Source organism: Agelaius phoeniceus, chromosome 9, assembly GCF_051311805.1.
Source record: "Agelaius phoeniceus isolate bAgePho1 chromosome 9, bAgePho1.hap1, whole genome shotgun sequence".
NCBI classification, from domain to species: Eukaryota; Metazoa; Chordata; class Aves; order Passeriformes; family Icteridae; genus Agelaius; species Agelaius phoeniceus.
The window spans coordinates 12,240,853-12,262,903 of NC_135273.1; the positions used below are offsets into that span (position 1 = coordinate 12,240,853).

The following is a 22,051-nucleotide window of genomic DNA, read 5'->3' on the forward strand; positions in this document are numbered from 1 at the left end:
CTTTATTCTGATTCTGTGTGATTATGAGGAATTCCCAGTAATATCCCAACTGACACCACACTCTCTACAGACTTCAGAATAAGAAATTTAAACAAGAGCATCTTTTGTCAATCTGTATGGGAAGTAAATATTGGCCATTCTTTGCTGCCTGTGAAGGCCATTTCCTATCAGCTGGGGTTAGGGGTCTGTAACTTTTTAAACCACTAGGAAGTAATTTGTAATCTTTGGACAAGATTACTATGAGGCCCGTTTGAAAGCTTATTCATGTTTTCCTAAAGAAAGCTTGGACACAAAATGTGTTTTCTTTAAGATTAAGTCCTGTGAATGTAAAGGAAATTACTTGTGAGCTTGATGGTTGCACCCCGTTGGCTGACCACAGAAAATGCAGCCCCACAACTGGTCATGACTAATAGAGTCTCCCTTGGCTTCCAGTGCCCCGTGGGGTGGAAAGCCATCTGTTTGCATGCCTTTCCTGGAATCTCTTGTTCACGGCTCTGGAAAATTTGCTGCAGGCTCTGACTAAGCTGGCATAGCCTTTCTGGAGGCAGTGGATTATTTTTCTGCCATGGGTTGGGTTTGCCCACCAGATTTCTGTATATTTTGCCCTCTCTGCTAGAGTCCTCCTCTCTCTGCACCCCAGCCAAACCCACTTGGTTGGGAGCATTTGTAAATTACTGATTTATGTAAACATGGTGACAACATCATCAGTTTGGCAGGTTCCTTAAAGCCTCATGTCTATAGATTTCAAACTTTAAATGATGGGCTGCTGGAGAGGAGATGGTGGGACAGGCTTTAAGGAGGGTGGCAGATGGATTTTTTGCTTAACTTTTCTACTTGAGCAGCATCTCGTAACAATAGCAATACAAAAGGAAATATAGGACAGAAGTCCTTTTGGAGGAGAAAATTAATGGTTCTGGGCTGTAATTGAACATGGAGGAAGGAAGCTACCCCAGGAACTTCCCATGATCAGGAAGGTTGTACTGGAAGATGTTAGCAGCAGGCAGTATCCTCACTGCTCAACTTCTAGGCCTGGCTGAAGTAAACAAAACTTTAGGGAAAGAAGAAAGAAAAAGACCCTCCAGAACCACTTGTTGCCCTTAGAGACTTAATGTAGAACTCTTTGTACTGGCTATTCACTATCTGTGGTTTCCACAATCTCACTTTGCCTTGTGGTTACTGAAATCATGACTTCATCTTTGAAGGATCAGTGTAAATCTGTCACTTCCTAAGAGAAAAGAGAAAGAGAAAATAGATGTATAGCATGACCAGAACTTGAGGTCAGACAGGAAATGTTGTGTCCAAATGGATCAGATGGAAGAAAAAAGGAAGATCTGTGATCAGTAACGAGGTATTTTCTGTAATGACTGAGTTGGTACTGCAGGTTGGACATACACAGATGCGTTGTACTATGTGGAATGCAGCTGACATTGTGCAGACAGTTTCACCATTAGGTGTTCATGAAAGTAAAGCAGGAAGGGAAAGATTACTTAAAATTTATTTTTAGAAGGCATTTGAATGTTTGAAACTTGGAAAACATTTATTTTTCCAGCTTCTTGGGTGCTGACTCACCTGTAGAACTGGCTGACTTGCTTGCTCTGTGGATCCCCTAAAGTGAGGGGTCTGGGGATGCTGGCTGTGCGTGTTTTGGAGCTGGACATGAGCAGGCTTAGCAAATGATGCTTTCATCTTCTCCTGACTTGGGGAGACTGGAGTACTTCACAGTTTAAGAGAAGCTGGTGACGTGGAATGTGGTGGGACTTGATCTGGGATTTACCGGCAATGTCAAAGACTTTTCCATATCTGTTAATGTAGGTAGTGTGTTGATTCCCTTGCTTTAAGAACACAATGTGTAATTTGTACTGGATTATGTGATGGCTTTGTGGATGTACGTGCCAGTTCTAGAAAACGTGTTTGGCAGATTGCTCTGTTCCAGCTGTGTCAATACACAAATCTGAGGCCATTTTTTAAACAGGGAGGGGAAGCCCCTGGGTAACAATTGGGCCCTAGCAAATAGCTGCAGATATAGCACTTGGACTCTGTAGCTATCAGTTTGTATTATCAGAACACAAAGATAAACTGTGTGCTGTACTTGAACAACTCCCTGTGCACATAGACACAAGAAGTGTGTGTCACTCTAATGAGAGATAAATGTACAAGTATTTTGCTAAATGTGCACCTCTGGAAGGCCTGTTGACTACTAGCTTATAAGATTTGAATAAATACAGTACTGTGGTATTTCCTAGTTGTCTAATACTTGGAATATCCATCGTTTCTGCTAGTGATGTAACTCATAAACTATTAGAGCTGAGTTGTATATTATCCAGTTTTCTCTTTTCCCATGAACTTTTCCCATGTTCTGATCACTTCTGTTTTTTTCCAAAAGTACTAGGAAACACAATTCCAATCCCAACAGAAGACAAGGATAATACGTGTTTGAGAGCAGAGGTCAGGGTGTGAATTTCCACATAGATACGTGTGTATTTATGCATGTAATGTGATGTGAAACCAACTCAAGCAAGCCAGATATTTCAGCCAGGATCTGTGATGCTCTTTGGGACTCTGTATCAAACACTTATGTACACACCTAGTCAGCTGGTTTGGGCCCAGGAAGAATCATTAGCTAGCATGTTAATTCATGTGCAGTGGGCTCTCCATGCCAGCCAGCTGCAGGAGCAGCAGCAACAGGATTTACTAACAGCACAGCTGAGAAGTCTCTGTCTACAAATGTCACAAGATTGGCAGTAGAAGTGTAGGAAGAAGACAGACTGGAAGGATTAGGGCAGCAAATCCAGCTAGTTACCTTAATAACCAGTCACTGCAGGAAGAGTATGTTACAGCACTCAAAATCTGGGATTCACTTCTGTTTTCCTTGTGCTGAGTAACACCTGAAGCAGGGCAAGGGCCACAGTTCCCTATGCTGCTGCTGAGCCCTAAGCATTGGCAGTTACTATCAAATATTGGTGGAGAAAGCAAACTGTGGTCTCAGCTCTTGGCCTTTTGTTCCAGCTTTTAGCTCCATACAGCAGAATGCTGTCCTGTTAATAGCCAAAAAATTATATCAACAAATTTCAGCCTTCCGGAAGCCTCCACCTCCCCCTGCCTGCTCCCCATCTTCTCCCTCTCCTCAGGAAGCTCTCAAGTGTTGTTTCAATCAATAAATTAAGCAAAAACTGCTGCAGCCTGTACTCTGATGAGAACATAAGTCAGATTTCAGACCCTCCCTAAGGAGGGAAAGAAAAGTGTTTCCAGGGCAGTCCATGTGGGCATTGGCTTGTCAGGATTCCAGAGTGATACTCTTAAGGTCAGGTTTCTATTACATTTTTGTAGGGACACCTGTAAATTTTTAGTTGAACGCAAGGCACAGGAGTGTGCAGCCTCCCATCCTTCTTCAATGTGTAGCCTCTCATCTCCTTCACTAAATAGTAAAATTATTACTCAGTTTTAAATATTGAGGGTAGCTTGCTGGGCAGACTGTAGCCTGTGGCTGTGTGGCCACTGTTGAATAGGTGTGTGGTTTCTAAGGTATATCCTTCAGATATTGAGGTTATTGGTACCAGGAGCAAAATGTTTGCTTATTACCTTTTAAATCTTAACTGCCTTTTTTAAACAAGAAGTGCTCTTTAAAAAATAAAAAGGCAGAGTTTCCATGTTTGTATTTCTTCATTATTTTTTTTTACCAGTGTGGTAGAAGACCTTCTTTCATAGCCCATGTAGAATCTCCAAATTCCCATGCCAGGCTACCAGGAAAGGAGGGATAGGTGTGATCCTTTTTTCACTTTTCTCTTACATGAAAAAAAAAGCCAACAGCTCTGCCCTATCACAGCACTGTGGGCTCTTGGAGTATTTCAGGAGCAAATTAAAAAACCTTTTGGTGTTAAGCAGTAACTTGGGGTGCTGAATTTTATTCCTGAGTTCCTAAAGCAGGATTTAGTACCTGGAGTGCAAACACAGTAGTTGCAAGGCAACAGCCTTCACTCTTGAATGTTAGAGCAATCAGGCACAGACATTTGGGGTGGCAACACTTCCTGTTGGAAGTAGGGTTTCCCATGTGAACCACACTCCCAGCATGTAGCTCTAGGACATGAACTGGCTGGAAAGATCATAATACATGGTTAATTTGGAATCCTAATCTATGGCCCATAAATATGTGGCACATAAAAGGCTATGAAGCTGTGCTGTGGATCTTAATTGTGTTTGAGCAGGATGTCTTCCACAAACATCTTTCTTCCTGGGGCATGTCTTTGGGCCCCACTTTCATCTCTAAACAAGACAAACATTGCTCCATGGTTGAGTGGTGGCTGCAGTGAAGACTGCAGTGCACACGGGCTGGGAAACATTATGTGTTTTGAGGTGAAAGCTGCCTTTAATATTTCACCAGCTTTAAAAATTCATCCTAAGATGACAGCCTTAGTCTGCCTTGCAGTGAGTCACTAACAGACTTCTGTACCCTTAAACTGCAGTCAGCTCTGTGCTAGAAAGACCTCCTGCATGTATCTCCGTATTTCAAAGAAAGATGCCTTTTCTGTGAATTGTAAGAATAAAACTCTCAGCAATTGGAGATTGGCCTTCATATGAATTCAGTGTTTTCAACCTTGTGCCTTTTCCAAGTGTGTGGGACTGAAAAAGCCTTTTACAGAGAGCAGGGCCAGCGTGGACAATGGTAGTGTCTAACAGCACACAGACACAGGAGTGAGTGTGAGAATAAGGTTACTGCAGAAAATCCCTCTTGTAAAAGCTACTTCTGGTGCCTTTATACATCTGCTTCTACATATTCATCAGAGGTCTGTCAGAGGCAATTACTGAGACTGTCCTATGTGTATCAAATGTATATGTACTGTGTGTAGCAAGAGCTTTGGAGGGCTGAAAAAGGCAAGTGCCCTCAACTGTGCAGCAGCACCCTTGTCTTAGCTGTTTTTAATGAAGTAGATCATATCTCTAGAGGGAAGTAATCAGCCATGTGCATGAAAAGGTCTATGTGACTGTTCTGGAAGTGACCTAACTGCACCTAGTACTGCTTTGTAGGACAATTTATGTCGTTGGATCAAAAAAACCTCGAGAGAGAGTTCCAAGGCAGAAGGACTTAAAAATGAACTGGTCTCTGAAGCCCATAGACCATGTGTCAAATGTACCAGACTGCTGCTTGAGTGGGATTTTTTCAAGACTCTTGAGACGTGGAGTGTTACTTAAGTATTTGTTTAGAAGAATGTGTAGTCTACTCATGCTGGAGAAATAGTCATGCCCTTTTACAGCGGTGCTATCAGTCCTGTTTACTTTAGTTAAGCTCATAAAATGACAGTCAAAGTCTACAGAGAAATTAATGGTTGAGGAGAGAATTAGAAACCAGAGTTCAGCATGATCCTGCAATTTTATGTATTTAAAGTGTTTTGTAGCATCTTGTGATCAGACAGGCTTCAGTGGGAATAGCTTGTTCTCCTGTTGATGTGCAACATCCATCGAAGTATGGATGGGTAAGGATGCATGCAAACATGAGCAAAACTGGCATAAAATACACTCCTTTAACTGTGCTCCACTAGTTTCCCATGATGCATGTTGTGGCTAACATTTGCTTAATTGCTTTGCTTTTCCAAAAGCCTTTCGGGAAGAGGACTTGGAATGCAATTATGAGCAAGAACATGATTTTTTAAAGTCCAAGTATTTTTTTCATTTGGTCAGTATCCAGTGTGACCAATCCATTTTGCAATCACCAACTTGCCATGTGCATTATAAGCTTGTCGAGTGGAACTGGCTGTTTCTTGGTAACTTGTGAAATGCCTGGGAGTTATCTGAGCCTAGGTGGACTCTTTGAATGAGGAGATATCTTGGCTGTTGCAGCCTAGGGATGCTGACAGATGCCAACCAAAGCAGCAACATATGTGGGGAGAACATTACACTCCTACCTTAAAAATTTCTGTTCTTAGGTTAGTGTTAAGGCAGTTGGAGTGATGCAGCAAAGCTCAGGTTGAACTTGGTCTGGACACGTTGGCTGCAGCCCCCTTTGTGCCTCTGTGAGGCTCAAACTCCCTTTAAATCCTCATCAGAGATGAGGGCTTGGGAGTCTCAGTCTAGACATCCATGCCACATCAGTGTTAGAGTTATTTTGGTGCCGGAGAGCCAGGGGCACCTGTAAGGGTTAACTCAAGCTGTAAAGCACTGCCTAATTTTTACAGATGGTGTGAGTGAAAGAGTGAACCTCAGTCTGGCTTGGCAGCGCACAGAGATAACTTTACATAATTCCCTGCAGATGTTGCTGCAGAATGGTTTTAATAATGAATTGTGAAGTCAAACTAAACTCCAGCATAGAGGGAGAACTCAAAATAAATGCAATGTTTTGTTCTGTGTTTCAAAAGCAAGTTTTCTGTGATGCTCTGGGTTGGGAAAGATGGCAGGAGACGGGACGAGGGATTCTTTGCAAAAAGTTTGGGCTATAATGGTGCAAAATAAGGCTATTCTGTCTAATTTGTCTGCAAACCATGAATACCCTATGAACCTGAGGGTGAGAGGAGAAAGAGGTGGTGGTACCAAACAGCAGCTGCCCTAATGCTTCTAATGAGGGGATGGTGCAGAGCAAGTACCTCATGATCAGCCTGGCAGTTCTGCAGTTGGTGGCTGTCATGCACAGGCTGTGTTGAGGAGCTTGTCTGCACTGCAGCCATTTTCTGCTAGGAGTCAATTCTTGCACTGTGCTGTACTTTCCTTTCTGTAGGGTTATGGCTTGGATGTGCCATTATAATTTAGGTTTTGGTCTCATAAGGGATGTGCTGCCTCAACTGTGGTTGCTTGGCCACTCTGAGACTTTGCACACCTTGGTTGTGAGCACCCATTTGTGACTTCTCTGCTGCCAGGGGGTGTTGCTGGAAGCTTCTCAGTCTTCTCAGTTGTTGAGTCTGTTTAAGCAAAACACACATTTTTCTGCTGACGTGCTATTTCAATGGGCCATATTAACGCCTTTCTTCTATCCTTCTGGGAAGCAAGCTTGAAACTGGGGAAGAGAATTTCAGGGTGGGGGACTGGTTTTTCCTGAGTTTAGACAAATGCTATGATTTCTCAGTAGCTGTGGAGGTTTCTCATTTATACTTTACCCTTGTGCAGAGTTTATAAAGGAAATCTTTAGAAAGAAATTACAGCTTTATGAGTTCTGTGGCAATTAGGAGCTTTAGCCTGAGTCATGTTTAGATGGATGGAGGCTCAGCTACACTATGGCCCCAAGCAAAAGATCTGACCTTGGCTCTGGGGCTAGTGAGCCAAACTAGAGGAGCTGTATTGTGAAATGGGCTAGCACGGGGTTGGTGTCAAGGAAGTGCCACCCAGCCCTCCAAAGATGGTTTTACCATGGTTTGAATTTGGCCCAAATGCACATTTTTAAGTGTAGGCAAGTCCTTTTTGCTCATGTTAACTTTTCTGAGGAAGAGTTTAGGTAAACTATTCCAGTCTAATTAATATCAGCTGGAAGCCAGCGTCTCACATTTTGTGCCTAATTATAAGTGTATGCTAAACTGTGTTTGCTACCCGTGTTGATATGTTACTGGTGAAATCAGGAACAACCATGAGGACGTGTTTTTGAAACGGTCTGGCAGGTCCTGCATGTTCGCTGCTGTGGGCTTCGTGGCAGGAGAGTCCACCTCCTGCTGAGGGAGAATAACTAAATTTAAACTTTCCAACCATGAGCCTTGTGAAGCAAAGTTTCCAAACCTCTGCTGGGCCAGAAGATGGAAATCTGTGTCTGAATTTGGAGAGTAAATAAATAGAGCTGCCTAGGAGCTGCCCAGGGGCATGCGAGGGGTTGCTGCTTGGGGTCCATTGTCTCCCAGCCACATGCCCCAGGGAGGAAGGCAAGGGTTTGTAGCTACTGTTCTCTGGTAAAATCTTCCATGACAGGCTTTGGATTGAACTTGGGTGACTTTTAGCACGAACACTTGAGCATTGTTTCAGCAGGGTGGTTTTTCTCTTACAGACAGTTGCATGTGGCATGGGAGCAGAGCCCAGACCTTCCTTCCCCCTCGCTGGGCTGGGCTGTGGGATCCCAGCTGTGGGAGGGATGTGTGGCCACCTCACAGCTCACTAGTGTTGGTGCCCATCTCTTTACAGCCCAGGCTGGCACCTTTGCTCTTCACAGGCAGGCTTGTGTGAAATTTGCTGTGTTTATGACAGCCACCAAAGTGTATAAACTGTTCTGAGGGGCATGTGCAGAAATAGCTGTTTTCCCAACTCCCTTTGGGGAAGCTGGAAGGGTGGTAATGGGCAACAGTTTGCATGGTCCTGACAAAGCAGCTTATGCTTTCTGGAGAAACTGGGCTATCACAGACAACAGAAGTGGTTTGCTTACCTGTTAGATTTTTTATTTTCCTGTTGTCTTAACTCAGACCTTATCTGAATGGAGGAGAATCTAGTTGTGCTTTTATCTGAGAGCAGCAAGTTCTTGGGTGAGTGAGTCTATGTCAAAATCATTGGAGAATTCAATAAATCCATGTAATTAAGCAAGAAAAGAGGCAAGGATAGTTACAGTTGGAATGCATTTAATCTGAAACTGGCATGAATATAATTTTATTCATCCATCCACAGATATGACCTAAAGGTTATATCCTTATATATTGCTGAATACTTAACATTTTTGTAGATACTGGTTGAAACTTGGATGTTCAGGTGGGAAGACAAATAACTGGTGCTTATGACCTGAAGTCAGATTTCAGTTGGCTTTTCTGTCTTTATTTCTGTTCTGTGCAGTACTTTCCAGCTTCCCAGGGTATTGAATTCAGGTCATGTTTGTTAAACACCAGCTGTGGTTACAAGTGCTCTAGAAGCACTTTTGTATCCTGTTCTGCCTTTTGTAATACTTCATATTAGGATTTGGGCAGTGTTTGTGCTGTTTAATATGTGCCCATGTACATATTTACATATACAAAATGTTTTGGTACTGTAGATGTGCTTATAGCAAGATCAGCTTGGAGCAACCGACTTAGAGAATTTCAGTCAAAGTTGTCATGGATGGACTTTGAATTTCTTAAAGTAAATTGATATTTGCTTCACTGCACCTTTTTTCTAGCAAGGCTGCACACTACCACTGGGAGAGGATCTGATAGAAATGGTATGATAGCACTAAACCCTTTCTTGTTCTAGGAAGCTGCAGAATATCTCAAACATGCACCAAAGCTGCTGACTCTGTCATCTTCTCTGTAGCATTTTATTATTCTTGTTTCTCTAAATGTTGACTGAGAAACTTCTTTTGCTTCTTTTTGTAGGTTGGTGGTTTGTGAGCACAGCAGAGGAGCAGGGATGGGTCCCTGCTACATACCTGGAATCCCAAAATGGAACCAGAGATGATTCTGACATCAACACATCTAAATTTGGGGAAGGTATGGAAAGCTTTTTATTACCAAGAGAAAACTGGTCTTCTCTTGCTTTATGCTTTTTTCCCCCAAGTGAGAGCTTCTAATTGGAAGGAGATGCATGATAGAGCCACAGGCCATTGAAAGGAGTGAGATTTAACTTTAATGGTTGCTTCTCATTAATTTCCTTTAAATTAATCTTTGAAAATAGTTTCACTACTGTTTGCTATGATCTGTGGTTGTGTGGAAAGGTAATTTTAATTGGTATGGTCTCATTCTGTTAAAAGTGAGATGCCATTTGTCATGTATATGTATTTAGCCACACTGCTTTCTTCTTTTTTTTTTTTTTTTTTTTTTTAAACTAAAGATGCTTAATTCAGGTTCCAGAAATGGAATAGTTCAGCATTGCATGTTCCTCAGTTCCATTATGAAAGACTAACCACATCTTAATGGGCTTCTCATGTAGCAACTGTGTACAAAGGACACTTTTATTACCATTTGCTCCATTCTAGTGAATCTGTTGCTAAATCTAGGTCCTCTTGACATAACACTTGTGTAAAATGTATGTGAAACTCAGCTGACCTTTCCTTAGCACAGGCAGGAGGCTTAGAGATGTGTTGGAGTGACCATCTGCCCATTAACAGAGCACACAGGCAGAACCAGACTTTGTGCTGGGCTCCAAGGGTGACATCTGTGTCTTATTGAAATCTTGGTGTAGACTGGTAGGTCAGGAACCAGTCTAGTATGATGCAACATCTCAGGGGATGCAAAAGCAGTGAGTAAAGCTTCCCTGTTATTAAAGACCAGAACTTTACTGCTCTGCTCTGCAAGCACTGAAGAAAGCCTTGACTGTTGGTCTGTAGCTTCCTCCCTTCTCCTGACTCTTAAATGTGGTGTGTGCTTCATAGCCTTATAGCTTAAACTGCTTTCACTTCATGCTCTTCTTCTCTTTCCTGTTGCCCTCTGGAGTGTACTCTGCACAGGGATGCTGCCACCCAGCAATCTGTTCTGGGTAATGGAAAATCTATCAAATATTCCTTATCTCCTTCCTCTTGGTCCCTTTTAATCCATTACACTGCTCTCTTCAGCTATGGTCAGCAGTCCTGCTCCCTGCCTTACTCCAAATCCAGATATACTGAAACCTGAGACTGCCCTTCCCTTTCTGCTCAGTTCCATCTCAGTGACAGATGTAATTGCATAACCTCTGCAGCTGCTTTTATGTGCCCCAGATTTTGCTTGCTTGCTTTTTAGTAACTTTGGTTTATATTATTAGCCGTCTAAGCTAAGACTTCCTACATTCTTTGTTTCTTCCCCTCCAGTTTTTCTTTACTTGGGCTGTTTTTCTCCATATAATTACTTTATAGGAGAAGAAGTAATTACTTGGATTCACTGTCTTTAAAAAGGTGTATCAAAGTGACTGTGCTTAGACAGAAAACTGGCCAGCTCTCTCCAGGCAGGCAGGAGAAATGAGCTCTGATATAACTGAGGAGGAAGGCACCTCTAGTGGATAAATGCCTTAGCCCCACAATTTAGAGCTTGCACAAGTTTCAGAGTGACTCCAACAGACATTGACTTCCTGCAGCTGTCCAATCTCTGCTCCCCAACTTGGAAAGCACAGAAACACTGATGTAGGGAGCTTTGTGTATCAGCCCCTTGTCCCTCCCCATTTGAACAGGCCTGGAACAAGTCCACAAGCCAGGCAAACCTTGAAGTCTGCTCTGCTGTGGCAGGCCCAGGGGTGCTGAACACATCTTGCTAATAATCCTGCCTCTACTAATACAGCAGTAATGTTTTCATGTGTCTCTTTAAATAGTATGTTCCCTGAGAAAGACAGAAGTGTTTCCTCCCTGCACCTGAGCTTGCACAACATTTTTGTCTGAATGAAGGCAGACTGATTGTTACCCAGGCCTGTGTTTAGACCAACACATCTTGCAAGTCTTGGAAAACAATCAGAAATCAATCTAAAGGAACTTTTAACAGCTACAGGAGCTAATAAAGTAAACATGCTAAAATAATCTCTGCAAAGATGTAGACACTTGTTAATAAGCAGCATTTCTGGTGACTGTGGCATGACCGTCCAAGTCTGGGCAAAATTACAAAATTCAGTATTTTTAAGGAAAAAACCCTGGCTCATACAGAAGCATCATTGTGGTATAAAAGGGCTGTCACTGGGGATGGCTGTACGTTGTGAGGACACAATGTGGTGGATCTGTGTGACCCACTGTTTTCAAGGGGTGTTCCTGGATGGCTAAATCCTCCCAAATCCCAGTGTCAGAAGGAGCAAGCTGACTGCTCTGTATCAACACCTTGAGGCAGTTTCAACCCTTTCTGCACCTCTCCACCCTGCAAGCCTTTAGATTCAGCATTTAATTTCCTCCTTTCTTGTATAGAAATCTCCTAACACAGGCAGCCTTATTGCAACTTAACTTCTCTCTCTGCTATATGCTATAGCAAGGTGTCCTGTGTGGTCTCCCTGTGTAGCATGTGTGTAACTGGCAGTCTAATGTCCTGTTGATTTGGGGAAAGTCACCAGGTTAAATCTGCTCATCTTTTGTCCCTCCATGGGCTTCCAAGAGGATCACTGATTTCCATGAGCCAAAACCACAGCTATCTAAAATTTTGAGATTTGGCTCATCTGAAAATTTGTGGTTGATTTTTGACCAACGTGGGATCAAAGGGGAAGTACAGAGCACCAGAGACTACATGATGTACCTGTTCAACACCATTCACCACACCTCCACTTAGGGTGGTATGGAAAGGTTTGGGCCTTACAGCAAAGGAGAAATTGAGGAGAGTGGGCTGGATGTAAAAGTCTGGTCTAAGTCCCTGACAGATATAAAGGACAAAAAGTCAAAAGCCACTCTTTGGTGAAGTTACTTTTTTTTCTTGTCCAGTAATGATTTCCCAATCAAATAATTTTGCTGTGCCTGATTGCCAACAGAGCACAGTTCTAGAAGACAACTGTGCCTAATCTGGTATAAGAATACAATCCCTAAATAAGTGCACATATACAGAATTGAATTATTATTAATGATGTGATATCAAGGTTTATGAACAGCTTCCCAGCACCACTGGTAAAATGATTGTGTTTGCACTTAGCTATCACTCCCTCGCAATATGTATCATTGCTTTGCAGCAGCCCCTAGCAACCTTGCAGTAGTTGCCAAATTGGGATGGAAGCCCTTGAATGGAAAAGTGTTTGGCTGTGTTTCTGTGCCAGTCTAATGGTTCCAGTGTCTTTCACACCTGTGCAGGCAAAAGAAGAATCTGAGTAGAAATCTAAGTATGTGCTTCAGAAAACAAGTGGTGTCCTCTGTGCACAGCTGCTCTCACAGTGCCCTTTTCATAAGTGTCTTGTCTTTGTTTATACTTTAAGTATAAGTTATTGTTTGAGTATGTAACTAACACTCAGTCCTGGCTTGTTAGCTTCTTGAGCCTGATGAATAATTGCAAGGTTAGTTTTTTTCCTGATATTGTAATCTGTATATTAGAAGTTTTGATCATGAGAACCAGCTGGGGCAATGAATGCAAGTCATGTCCTCAAAGCACATCAGACTTTTCACTTGGGTTCAGTGCTGCTCTTATGAGGGAACTTACATAAGAGTTTGTGGGTTTGTTTATAGTGTGATAATTTTTCTTAGAGAGGTTTAGAGGCCTTGGGTTTGATTTCATGTGCAATAGACTGAATTCCTCAAAGATCATGCAGCTGAATTAGGAGATACAACAGCAAGGATGATGTGTCCTGCCACTGCACTCTCCTTGGACAAGCTGTCTTAAGTTGTGCAGCTTGTTTTGGAGTGTGTGTATGTTTTTGGTTTTTTTTTAATTATAATTACTGCTTTTTAAGAAATGCCAATAGCAAGAGTGGCAATTTGTGACAGTTCTGGATGGCTCACATTGCTCAAGCTCAAGAAGTTAACTTGTTCCACTGTACTGTATGAACTAAAACAAAACATCTGCATCCCACCTAACCCATTCCCACTAACAAGACCAGTGCTTGTAAATACCGTGTTTTGTTTTTATTCCTCACCCTCCCATCACTTTTTTTTTTCTTCTTTTTTTTCCCCCTTTGTTTTGTTTCCATCCATGTTCCAAACTAGTTTCTAAGCGACGCAAGGCTCACCTGAGGCGCCTGGACCGGCGATGGACGCTGGGCGGGATAGTCAACAGGCAGCAGAGCCGAGGTGAATTCACAGCTTCCTCTGCCACCAGCCTCTCAGGGGCACCAAAAGCCACACTGCAGCTTCAGCAGCTGTGTGCCAGGACCTGCATCTTTGGCACTTTGGAGCTTTGGCCCCTCACTACCAGAGTGCAGATGTGGGTTTCGTACATGACAGCTTGAGCGTGGCTGGAGCCAGCATTAGGCACCCAGGAGCTGGAGGCTGGTCATCAAGGGCAGCTCTGCAGTCTGACTTTGTGCTGTTGGGGAAGCTCGCATCTGTTGTGTTTTAACTTGGGCATATTTGTGCTCAGTTTTTTCTGCCTCAGTAAGGACAAGTGATACTTTCAGGGCTGTTAAAATGAGTTGAACGCCAAAAAGTCGTGGTTGGAGATGTGCACACTGGAAAAGTGTGTGGTGTGGAAAGATGAAAATCCAGTTGCATTCCCCTCTCTTCCTTGCAAGCAGTGCTTGGTACTAAAGAGAGTCTTGAGAACTTTTGGGAGTTTTTGGAATCATTCCTAGGTATTTAAAATGCCACCATTAGCAGCATTTTAGTTGGTTTGGTTTGTTGTGTGTTCTTTCAACTTTTGCTGGTCCAACAGTGAGTATGACAGGGTAGGGGGGAACACCTTGAGTTTGGGTGAAGTCTGAGGAGCCCTATAAGCAAAGTATTTCTTAAGGGCAGGTGAATCATCTTTCCCAGACCAAAGGTATCCCTAGCTATCTCCTGCTCTACTTGGAAAATCATCCAGATGTGTTCATTGCCCTTGGGAAAGGAAAGGTGGGACAAAGCACCATTTGCACCTCTGGAACTTTCAGACAACCTTACTGAGGGAATGGATCTGAATGCAAGCACAAGAGATGATTCCCAGTTAATGGAAAGGTGCCCTTTTCTATTAAGGAATGTACTTTTAAAGTGGCAAATTTACCTTCTGGATTTGATGATAATACTATGTGCAGACTCCTGTCTCAAGCACACCCAGCTTTTCAGTGACCCTTTAACTTTGTTTCAAATTATTATTGAGGAACAAAACCAACAATAGCTGTTCTACCTGCCATAGCTTGACCTTGCAGAAACTGAAACTACCTTCAGAAGACAACGTCTTGCTTCTCAGCCACCAAATGCACCCTGAAGGCACCAAAAAATCCTCATAAGCACACATGCTGTCTTGAGAGGGAAGAAAAAGTGTGCTTATTTCTGTGCCCCAGCTGTTTGGGAGCTACTGACTTTGCTTTGTCAAACTCTGCTAGATGCTTCCTGGCAATTTAACTGGGAGAATTTATGGGAATCAGGTTTCTAAACAATTTATTTACTGGTGAAAACAAATGCATTCTTTTACGTTTGTACAATATTTCAAACAAAACTTCATGAAATATTAAGACTTCATAACCAATCCCTTAGCAGCCAGCTGGTAAGACTCAAGGACCTAAGTTGCATTCCCAGGTTTTCCCTCTTGGATTCTGATGCCCACCATGTGTGCATCTTCTCCAGACCTGCCCTCTGACCACTGTCAGTGTCCTCCCTGGCAGTCGTCCCCAGTACAGGCTGCCCTCATCTCTTGAATGTTTGCTTTTTTCTTGCTTCATTACAGTTTCTTCCCTATTAGGCCCAAGCAGGGCTGGGGTTTTGAGGGTGTTGAAGAATATGTGCTTTATCTCAGACTGAATCTTGGCACTTGGACTTGGCACAGACTTCAGCAATCTGTGATTTTGTCCAAGGTTTGGGGCACCCTCTGTGGCTCGGCTGCTTCTATAAGGTCTCTCCAATGCATTTCAGCCACAGCTAGCCAGGCTGGCTAAAAATAAGCTGTTTATTGTCATCAGAAATGATAGCTTAGGGAATCCTTACAAGAGCAGGCTTATTGGAAATAAAGTGACTTGAATAAATGGGCACAAGTTGGAGACAGTGGCTTCATGATCTGGCAGAACTGCAGCCTGTACAGACATCTACGCCTTCCAAACTGCAGTTGTTGAAAGTATGAGTCTCTCTGGGTGTCCAGCCTGCTGTTCTCTAACAAAACACAGTTTATATGAGGTCAGGAGAGATTTTCTCCCATCTTCCCCTCCCATCCCAGCCCAGAAGACTTCTAACAAGGCCAAATTTGGGTGAATTTGCACTGAAATGACACAATGCACAAAGTGTATATATACACTCCCCTGCCAACCTTCAAGTCCTTGCTCCAAAGCACAGAAGAACTCAAGTTGTTCAAACAGGAGGTTGCCAGAATTGTTCAACACAAGCAGAACAGCTTCCCCTTCCCCACTTGGCCTCTTCCTTGGAAACAAACTCAATTAAACATTTTGGCTGAAATTCTTCCCACCCAGCAATATTCTGCTTGAAATAGTCCTTGCTGCTGGAAGGGTTAGCTCCAGGAGTTCATTGGAGTTTAAAAGCAAGCTGTAAAGGATGCCTCCCTTGTATTTGTGCTTGGGTACCACTAATAAGCATTTTTATCAGTTAGGCTTGTGATAGAATCACTTTAAGGCCAGAATCAAAGGAATTAAGCGTTGCTTCTGAAGGGCAGAATTTTCTAAGTGACTTGAATATTAAAAACACTAAGAAAGCTGGAGTGCAGAAGGGAAGAGTGTTTGCTTCCCTGTTAGACTGTGCCTGATGGGGGAAAATTATTTGGGGTAGCATGTGGCTTATTTATTTCTAACCTTTCCATAGCCATTTGAAGCGGGTAGGCATCTCTGACCTCCAGATATTTGGAAGCAATGTTACTGGGTCTGTGAATAAGAAATATGAAAGACAAATTGTTGAATATCATGGTAGTGCTCCTTTTTTAAACCTGAAAAAAAATCTGCAAAGGGAACAGCTGTAGTCTGTTTCTACAAAGAGAAACAGATGACTTTTGTTGCTGAACTTTTCTCTTTAAAATGGTCTGTGGTGTGCCCAGATCTAAGAGATTACATTGGTTTGTGTTTCTTATGTAGCTGCAAAGCTTGCGGTTTTTTTAATGTTAAATGTGGTACATTTTCTAAACTTTTTCCTATACATTCTGAAACTCCTGTAATACAAATATGGGTTGTGAGGAGAAGCCTGAAAGTTTGTAGTTTTCCTCAGACTTGACACTCATTAGACCTGCAAGCTGCAGAGTTCATGTTTTGTACAGGGTTAAATAGTAGGTCTACACATGCAGTTATTTGGAACTTCCCCTGGAAGGGAATTTAGGATTATTTACAGGCTTATTTTAATGAGAAGTCATTTGTGCTTTTACAGTTTAATTGGCAAAATTGGGATGTTACACGCCTGTCTTCTATGCCAGATATCTGACCTAAGTTATTGCTGCTTTGGTTTTGTGCCCAGTGCTTTCAACTGGAGCTGTTACAATGCAGGAAAGCACTTTAAAGTTATTCATACCAACAATATAGTGACATATGGGCTGAATTTCTGCCAAATGAGCCAATTATTTAGGAGTAGCTTCTAGCACAAGGAATAAGCTATTCATTGGAAGAGTTGAAGTTAGAACTTCCCACTGCTTGCCTGTCTTAGGGAGTGAGGGAGCTTGATGGGCAAAGGTGGTGTGTAGAGGGAAGGCAGCTGTGTAACCCAGTGGTCTTGATACTTGAACCTCATCCTGAGTTGGTTTTAATACTGGAACCCCATGTCCTAGCCCAGGTGGGTGGTTCTTCAGCCAGTTTTGTATCTGTGGAAAAAGCACTTGGTCAGTACTGGTGATCCAGCCTGGCTGCTGTGCCTGTGCACTCTTACACTTTCCTGCACGTCACCAGAGCTGCTCTGCCCTCTTTGGCAGCCCCCTCCATGAGACTTCTCCCCCTGTTTTCACTCTTTCCTGCTTGTGACTGATGGTGATGAAATGTTTGTCATTCACAGCAGAAGACTGTGAGTGACTGCTGTGCTAAATCAAACCAGCACAGAGCAGCTTCAGACTTAGTTTGTTCTCCCCTTTGGTTGGGTTTTTTGGGTTTTTTTTTTTTGTTTGTTTGTTTGGGTTTTCTTTTGCTCTGTTCTCCAAGGAAAGTAGTAAATGCTTATTGGTCCTTGCTTGGTTGAAGTAAGAGCATGCACAATACAAAGCTGTTTAGAAGAAATGTCATTATTGTTCTTTTCTATCTGTTGGCACAAGTTTTTCTATTATTTAAAACAAAAAGCAGGGGAGGGAAGAGGGACAAAGGCTGAAGAGCTTCTGTCTGCAGATGAACTCATTTGATAACTGTGGACAGTCATTCTCTCTCTGCATATTTAGGCAAGTAAAACAAAGTCCATGTTGAATTAATGCATTGCTTCTGGAACAGAGAGACTTTTTCCAGAAGCAGGTCTGACAAAGGGGGGGTGGAGCGGAGGAGTGGGGGAGGGCAAACACAGACTGCTGACAGAGGGGAAAGTATTTTGAAAGAAAATTCTTCTGTGGTTTGGAAGATGTAGGTTTGGGGCTGTTGCATTTTGCTGAGAAATCATTAATTGGCTTATTTCTAGCCCAGTTCCCCCCTATCCCTTCCCCTACCAGCATATCACACCAGGAGGGGGTCACAGAAAGTTGGGGGCATGTACAAGCAGCAGCTGAGCAAAGGAAATGATTCCCTTATTTGGTTGGCTCCTGGAGCACTGCTGATAGCTTCCACGCTTATTAATGGAGGCAGAAAAGAGAAAACTTACAAAATAGAGGTGAAGGAGAGGAATGTGAAATGGGGCTCTCAGAACTTGGAAGCAGAAATGTCTGAGCACTGGCTGTTTGCCTGGGAAAGATGAGGCTGATTGTGCAGGGCTGGAAACGTGCGTGGTATTTTAGCTGCTTCAAGGCAAGGCTCCTGTCCCAAAGAGTTTACAGCCTAAACAAAGAGAGGGAGATCTGTGCATCAAAGGAACGTGGGCAAGTGGCAATTTGGCATGAATCTTACTGCAACCAAAGGGGTTTTCACAGCGTAAAATGATCCTTCTTCAGTATTTTTAAAAGCTTTTAGAGAAGGACTAAAACTAAGCTTGTTTGCGAAGGCAGGAAATAGGGTAGGTAAGGCTTTTTTTAGGAAGGATTTGAGAGCTTCAGGTTATTTGATACCATCGAGGAAGGAGCCTGCTCAGGTTGATGAGGCATCATATGAAAGGCATGAGGCTGAGTGGGAAAAGATCACAGAATTTGAAGGAATGGGAAATCCACATGAAGGTGTGAGTGTGTGTAGTAGGGCATTAAAGCAAGGCACAGCACACAGGCTTGAAAATTCAAGATGGAACAACTGAATTGGGAATGCACTTGGTAGGAGTCTGGTTGAAATGCCAGAGAAGTGCTGTGCCAAGAGCCTTCTGCAAGAGCAGTGTGTGTGGAAAGGAAGGGAGCAAAGCAGGCAGGAGGTGGCTGTAGTGGCTGTGCAAGAGTCACTGAAGGGCCAGTGAGGAGCAGCAATGGTGGAGAGCTTTGAAAATGTCAGGGCAAGTCTGTCACCTCAGTGATAGACTAGGAGGAGTCTGAAATAACAGTGCCAAGGGAACTGGCAAGATAGAATGAGGAAGATTTTGAAAGAGCTACTGAAGCTCTGCGTTACAACTCGAGCTGTAAAACCATAGATCTGCTTTCCTTGACCTGACATTAAGTATAAATCCAGACAGGCAGAGGAGGGACCAGGTTGCCATTTCAAGACACCTCATAACTTCCATGTGCTCAGTCACACATGCAAAATATGGAATTCTGGTTTGACAGATGGGATTGGAGGAGCCTCACAAGCTCTGTCAGGTTCAGTGTCTTGCTTTGTCAGCCAAGTCAGTACAATTTCTTCAGGAGGGAATGGAGCTTCATCTTAGCTCTCCTGAGGTTTTTCCTGTGGGACAGGTGTCCTAACAGGTCACCTTGTATGGAAAATGCCATAACCAATGCTTAAAAATTCTTCTGAGGTTCCCCTTTTCTACTTGACAGAAATACATCAGGTGAAACAAAAGAAAACTTACTCAGAAATAGGTTGTTTAAAGGGATTGTGTTGGAATGTACCCAATTGCTCATCATGTGCAAGCTGCAATTCTACACAAAAGGGGAGAAAAAAAAGCACAGTTGTCAAGGTCTGCAATTATCCAAAAATAATTGCCATTGACATTAAGTCTTCCTAAAATTTAAGAAGTCAGATGTCTCATCCCTCATTTTTCTGCAGCCAGTATGTTGTATCACAGCCAGTGAACAGGCTGGGCAAGACAGAAGTAGTATTTCAGTCCTCATTACACTGTGACTGCAGAGGTGACCTCTTGCTACATGATGAGCATTGCCAAGGTGGCTACAGGTCATCTTGCTCTGCTGTAAATCATATGATGGTTTAATAGCTGTATTATAAATTTGTTTTATGTGAAAAGTTGCACTTCATTTATCTTCATCTTAAAATGGGTGGGACAAGAAACATGGGTGTGCTTAAACTAGCCAGGTTTTAGATCAAGTTTTCTATGAGTTGTTTTGACTCTGCTCTGTATTCAAAAACTGGTTTTAAAGTGTCTTTTTAGTTTTAGAGCTATTGTTATTTATCTACAGAAGAGGCCTCAGCTTGGCAAAACACCATGGTGCTGCTGGAGAAACATAAAATGGTTGTGTTCTTGTTTTGGTGGCGGTTTCTGTTTTCTTTCCTTTTTCCTTTTTTTCTCCTCTTCTAGTGGTCACAGAAGGACATTAGATGTCAAAAACTTGTAAAAAAGTGATCCATAACACTCAAACACCTGTGATTTCCTTGTACCAGGTCTGGTGTGTACATCTGTACAGACCATGTAGTGTATGTGGCTGTCATGCAGGGCACTGTGCAGCTCAGATCCTTTGTCCTGTACATGTGCACACCTTCCAGCTGGACAGCCCTACCTGTGCTGCATTTTCTGGGGGAAAAATCTTTGTTGCTAACTTGTTGCTCTCTTGAAAAAGCCCTCTCTGTAGTACTGTGGGCTGTTCCAAGGACACAGATATTGTTCTCTGCTGTGCATGCTGTTTTCCCAGTGATCCACCAAGATCTGTCCCTATATTTTGGTCCCAGTTCTCTACTGTGTTTGTTCAGGAGACTTTAGGTAGAACCAGAGCAACATAAAAGCCTGCCTTCTTTTGGGAAGGAGGAAAGGGAAGAGGAGAAAGGTACACTGATAGGGAACTGAGGCTTGGGAATGAGTAGTGGACTGAGCACTGGATTGCCACAGTGTCTGGGAGGGCTGGGCAGAGCACAGCTACAGCAGCAAGGTATGAGCTGGGTGGTTGAAATAGTGCAAAAATTCTGGTTGTGTGTATTTTAAATAGTGTCTGTGTCTGGGGAGGAGAGAGAATGACACACAGTAATCCTGTCCTTCCGACCTAAGTAGGTTGCAGTTGGGTAATGCATGATGTGACAGATGTGTATTGTAGCTCTTTGCCAAGTGGGCTTTGCCTCTTCATGCATGCCTTGCTTGGATTTACTGGGGCAGCTCCAAATCCAGAGAGGAACCTCTTCAGCTCAGCTGGGAAAGGTGTCTTGGGCCTGCCAATTAGTGATAAAGGAATGGAGGTGAAGTTGGCAATTAATAGATCTCTGGATGTCACTCACTAAGAGCAGAGCTGCCTTCTTGCCATTTTTAGCTCAAAGGGGGTAGGACTTTGATCCCATTGTTTCTGAATCCAGCCTTTTAGCTGGTGTGTGTGCTTTGTAGCATGTAGTAAAGTTTATTCTGCCCACTAGACCTCAACACTGAGGTTGATGTAACAGAAGCTGCAGCTGGGGAATACGAATTATCCTTTTGTTTGTCTTTTTCCCTGGTAATTCTTAAGTCAAAACTTAATGAACCAAAATTATATGCTTTTGTATTCTCTGTAGATCTGGGCCTTTAACTTCAATGGTAGGTCTGGGATGGTTCACTGACTTCTGTTTTATACTCTTGCCTGTCACAGAAGCTGAATGAAGCCAGCATGATATATCAGATTTGTCAGTGTAACTCAGAGCGGTGTCATTCTGCCGTCTGACGCTCTGCTCATTCTCTCATGAAACCATTTATCTGAGTTAAGTCTCTACAGTAACTTTACATATCAGTCATGAAGTGTCAAATATCTTTTCTAAAGACTTTTGAATAATAATCTGATATGTTGAATGCTATTATCAGTCCTCTTCAGTGACACATCCACTGAGAGCTCCCCTGCTCCCTTCAGCAAATCTTGGTTTATACAAAGTGTCCACGGCTAGAGATAATCTTTGAGAAACAAAACAGAATTTACACTTTGATTACAAGGGGGCCCATATCTCCAGTTTGTTTAAGTTACAAACCTCATGTATGTTTGTAGTACCTCCTGCAGCATTGACAGAAACCAAATGTGTGTAATCTTGGAAATGTAATTTTTGCTGTCAAAGTAGTTTGCAAGGGGAAATTCTAATGGTGATTTCCTGGCTTTTATCTGTAGGCTTAAAAATAGAGGTGGTAAACAAAAACATCATGGGACCTTCTTTTCTAGACTTGATTTTTAACACTTTTAATTGTCTTGCTTCATGGGAGATCCTTTTTTTATCTCTTCCCTCCCTATTTCCATGCACTGTTTTTTTTTTATTATTTCTTCTGTATAGGGAGGAGTCACCTAAAGGGCTTTATTCTCAAAAAGCAGTAGTCTTGAATTGACAGCCACAGGACTGAAGA

The 22,051-nt window shown here is 42.7% G+C and overlaps 1 protein-coding gene across 6 annotated transcripts in view; it reads left to right on the forward strand.

Annotated features, from left to right (window-relative positions):
- Window positions 1-22,051, forward strand: part of SH3PXD2A (SH3 and PX domains 2A) — a 245,734-nt gene that overhangs the window by 198,339 nt on the left and 25,344 nt on the right. For 4 of the 6 annotated variants that reach the window (XM_077182919.1, XM_054637312.2, XM_077182920.1 and 1 more), the window contains 2 exons: window positions 9,237-9,350; window positions 13,424-13,507. In XM_077182919.1, coding sequence (XP_077039034.1) covers window positions 9,237-9,350; window positions 13,424-13,507 — 198 coding nt within the window. The remainder of the gene's footprint in view (window positions 1-9,236; window positions 9,351-13,423; window positions 13,508-22,051) is intronic. The other 2 variants (XM_054637313.2, XM_054637315.2) reach the window with 1 other exon arrangement.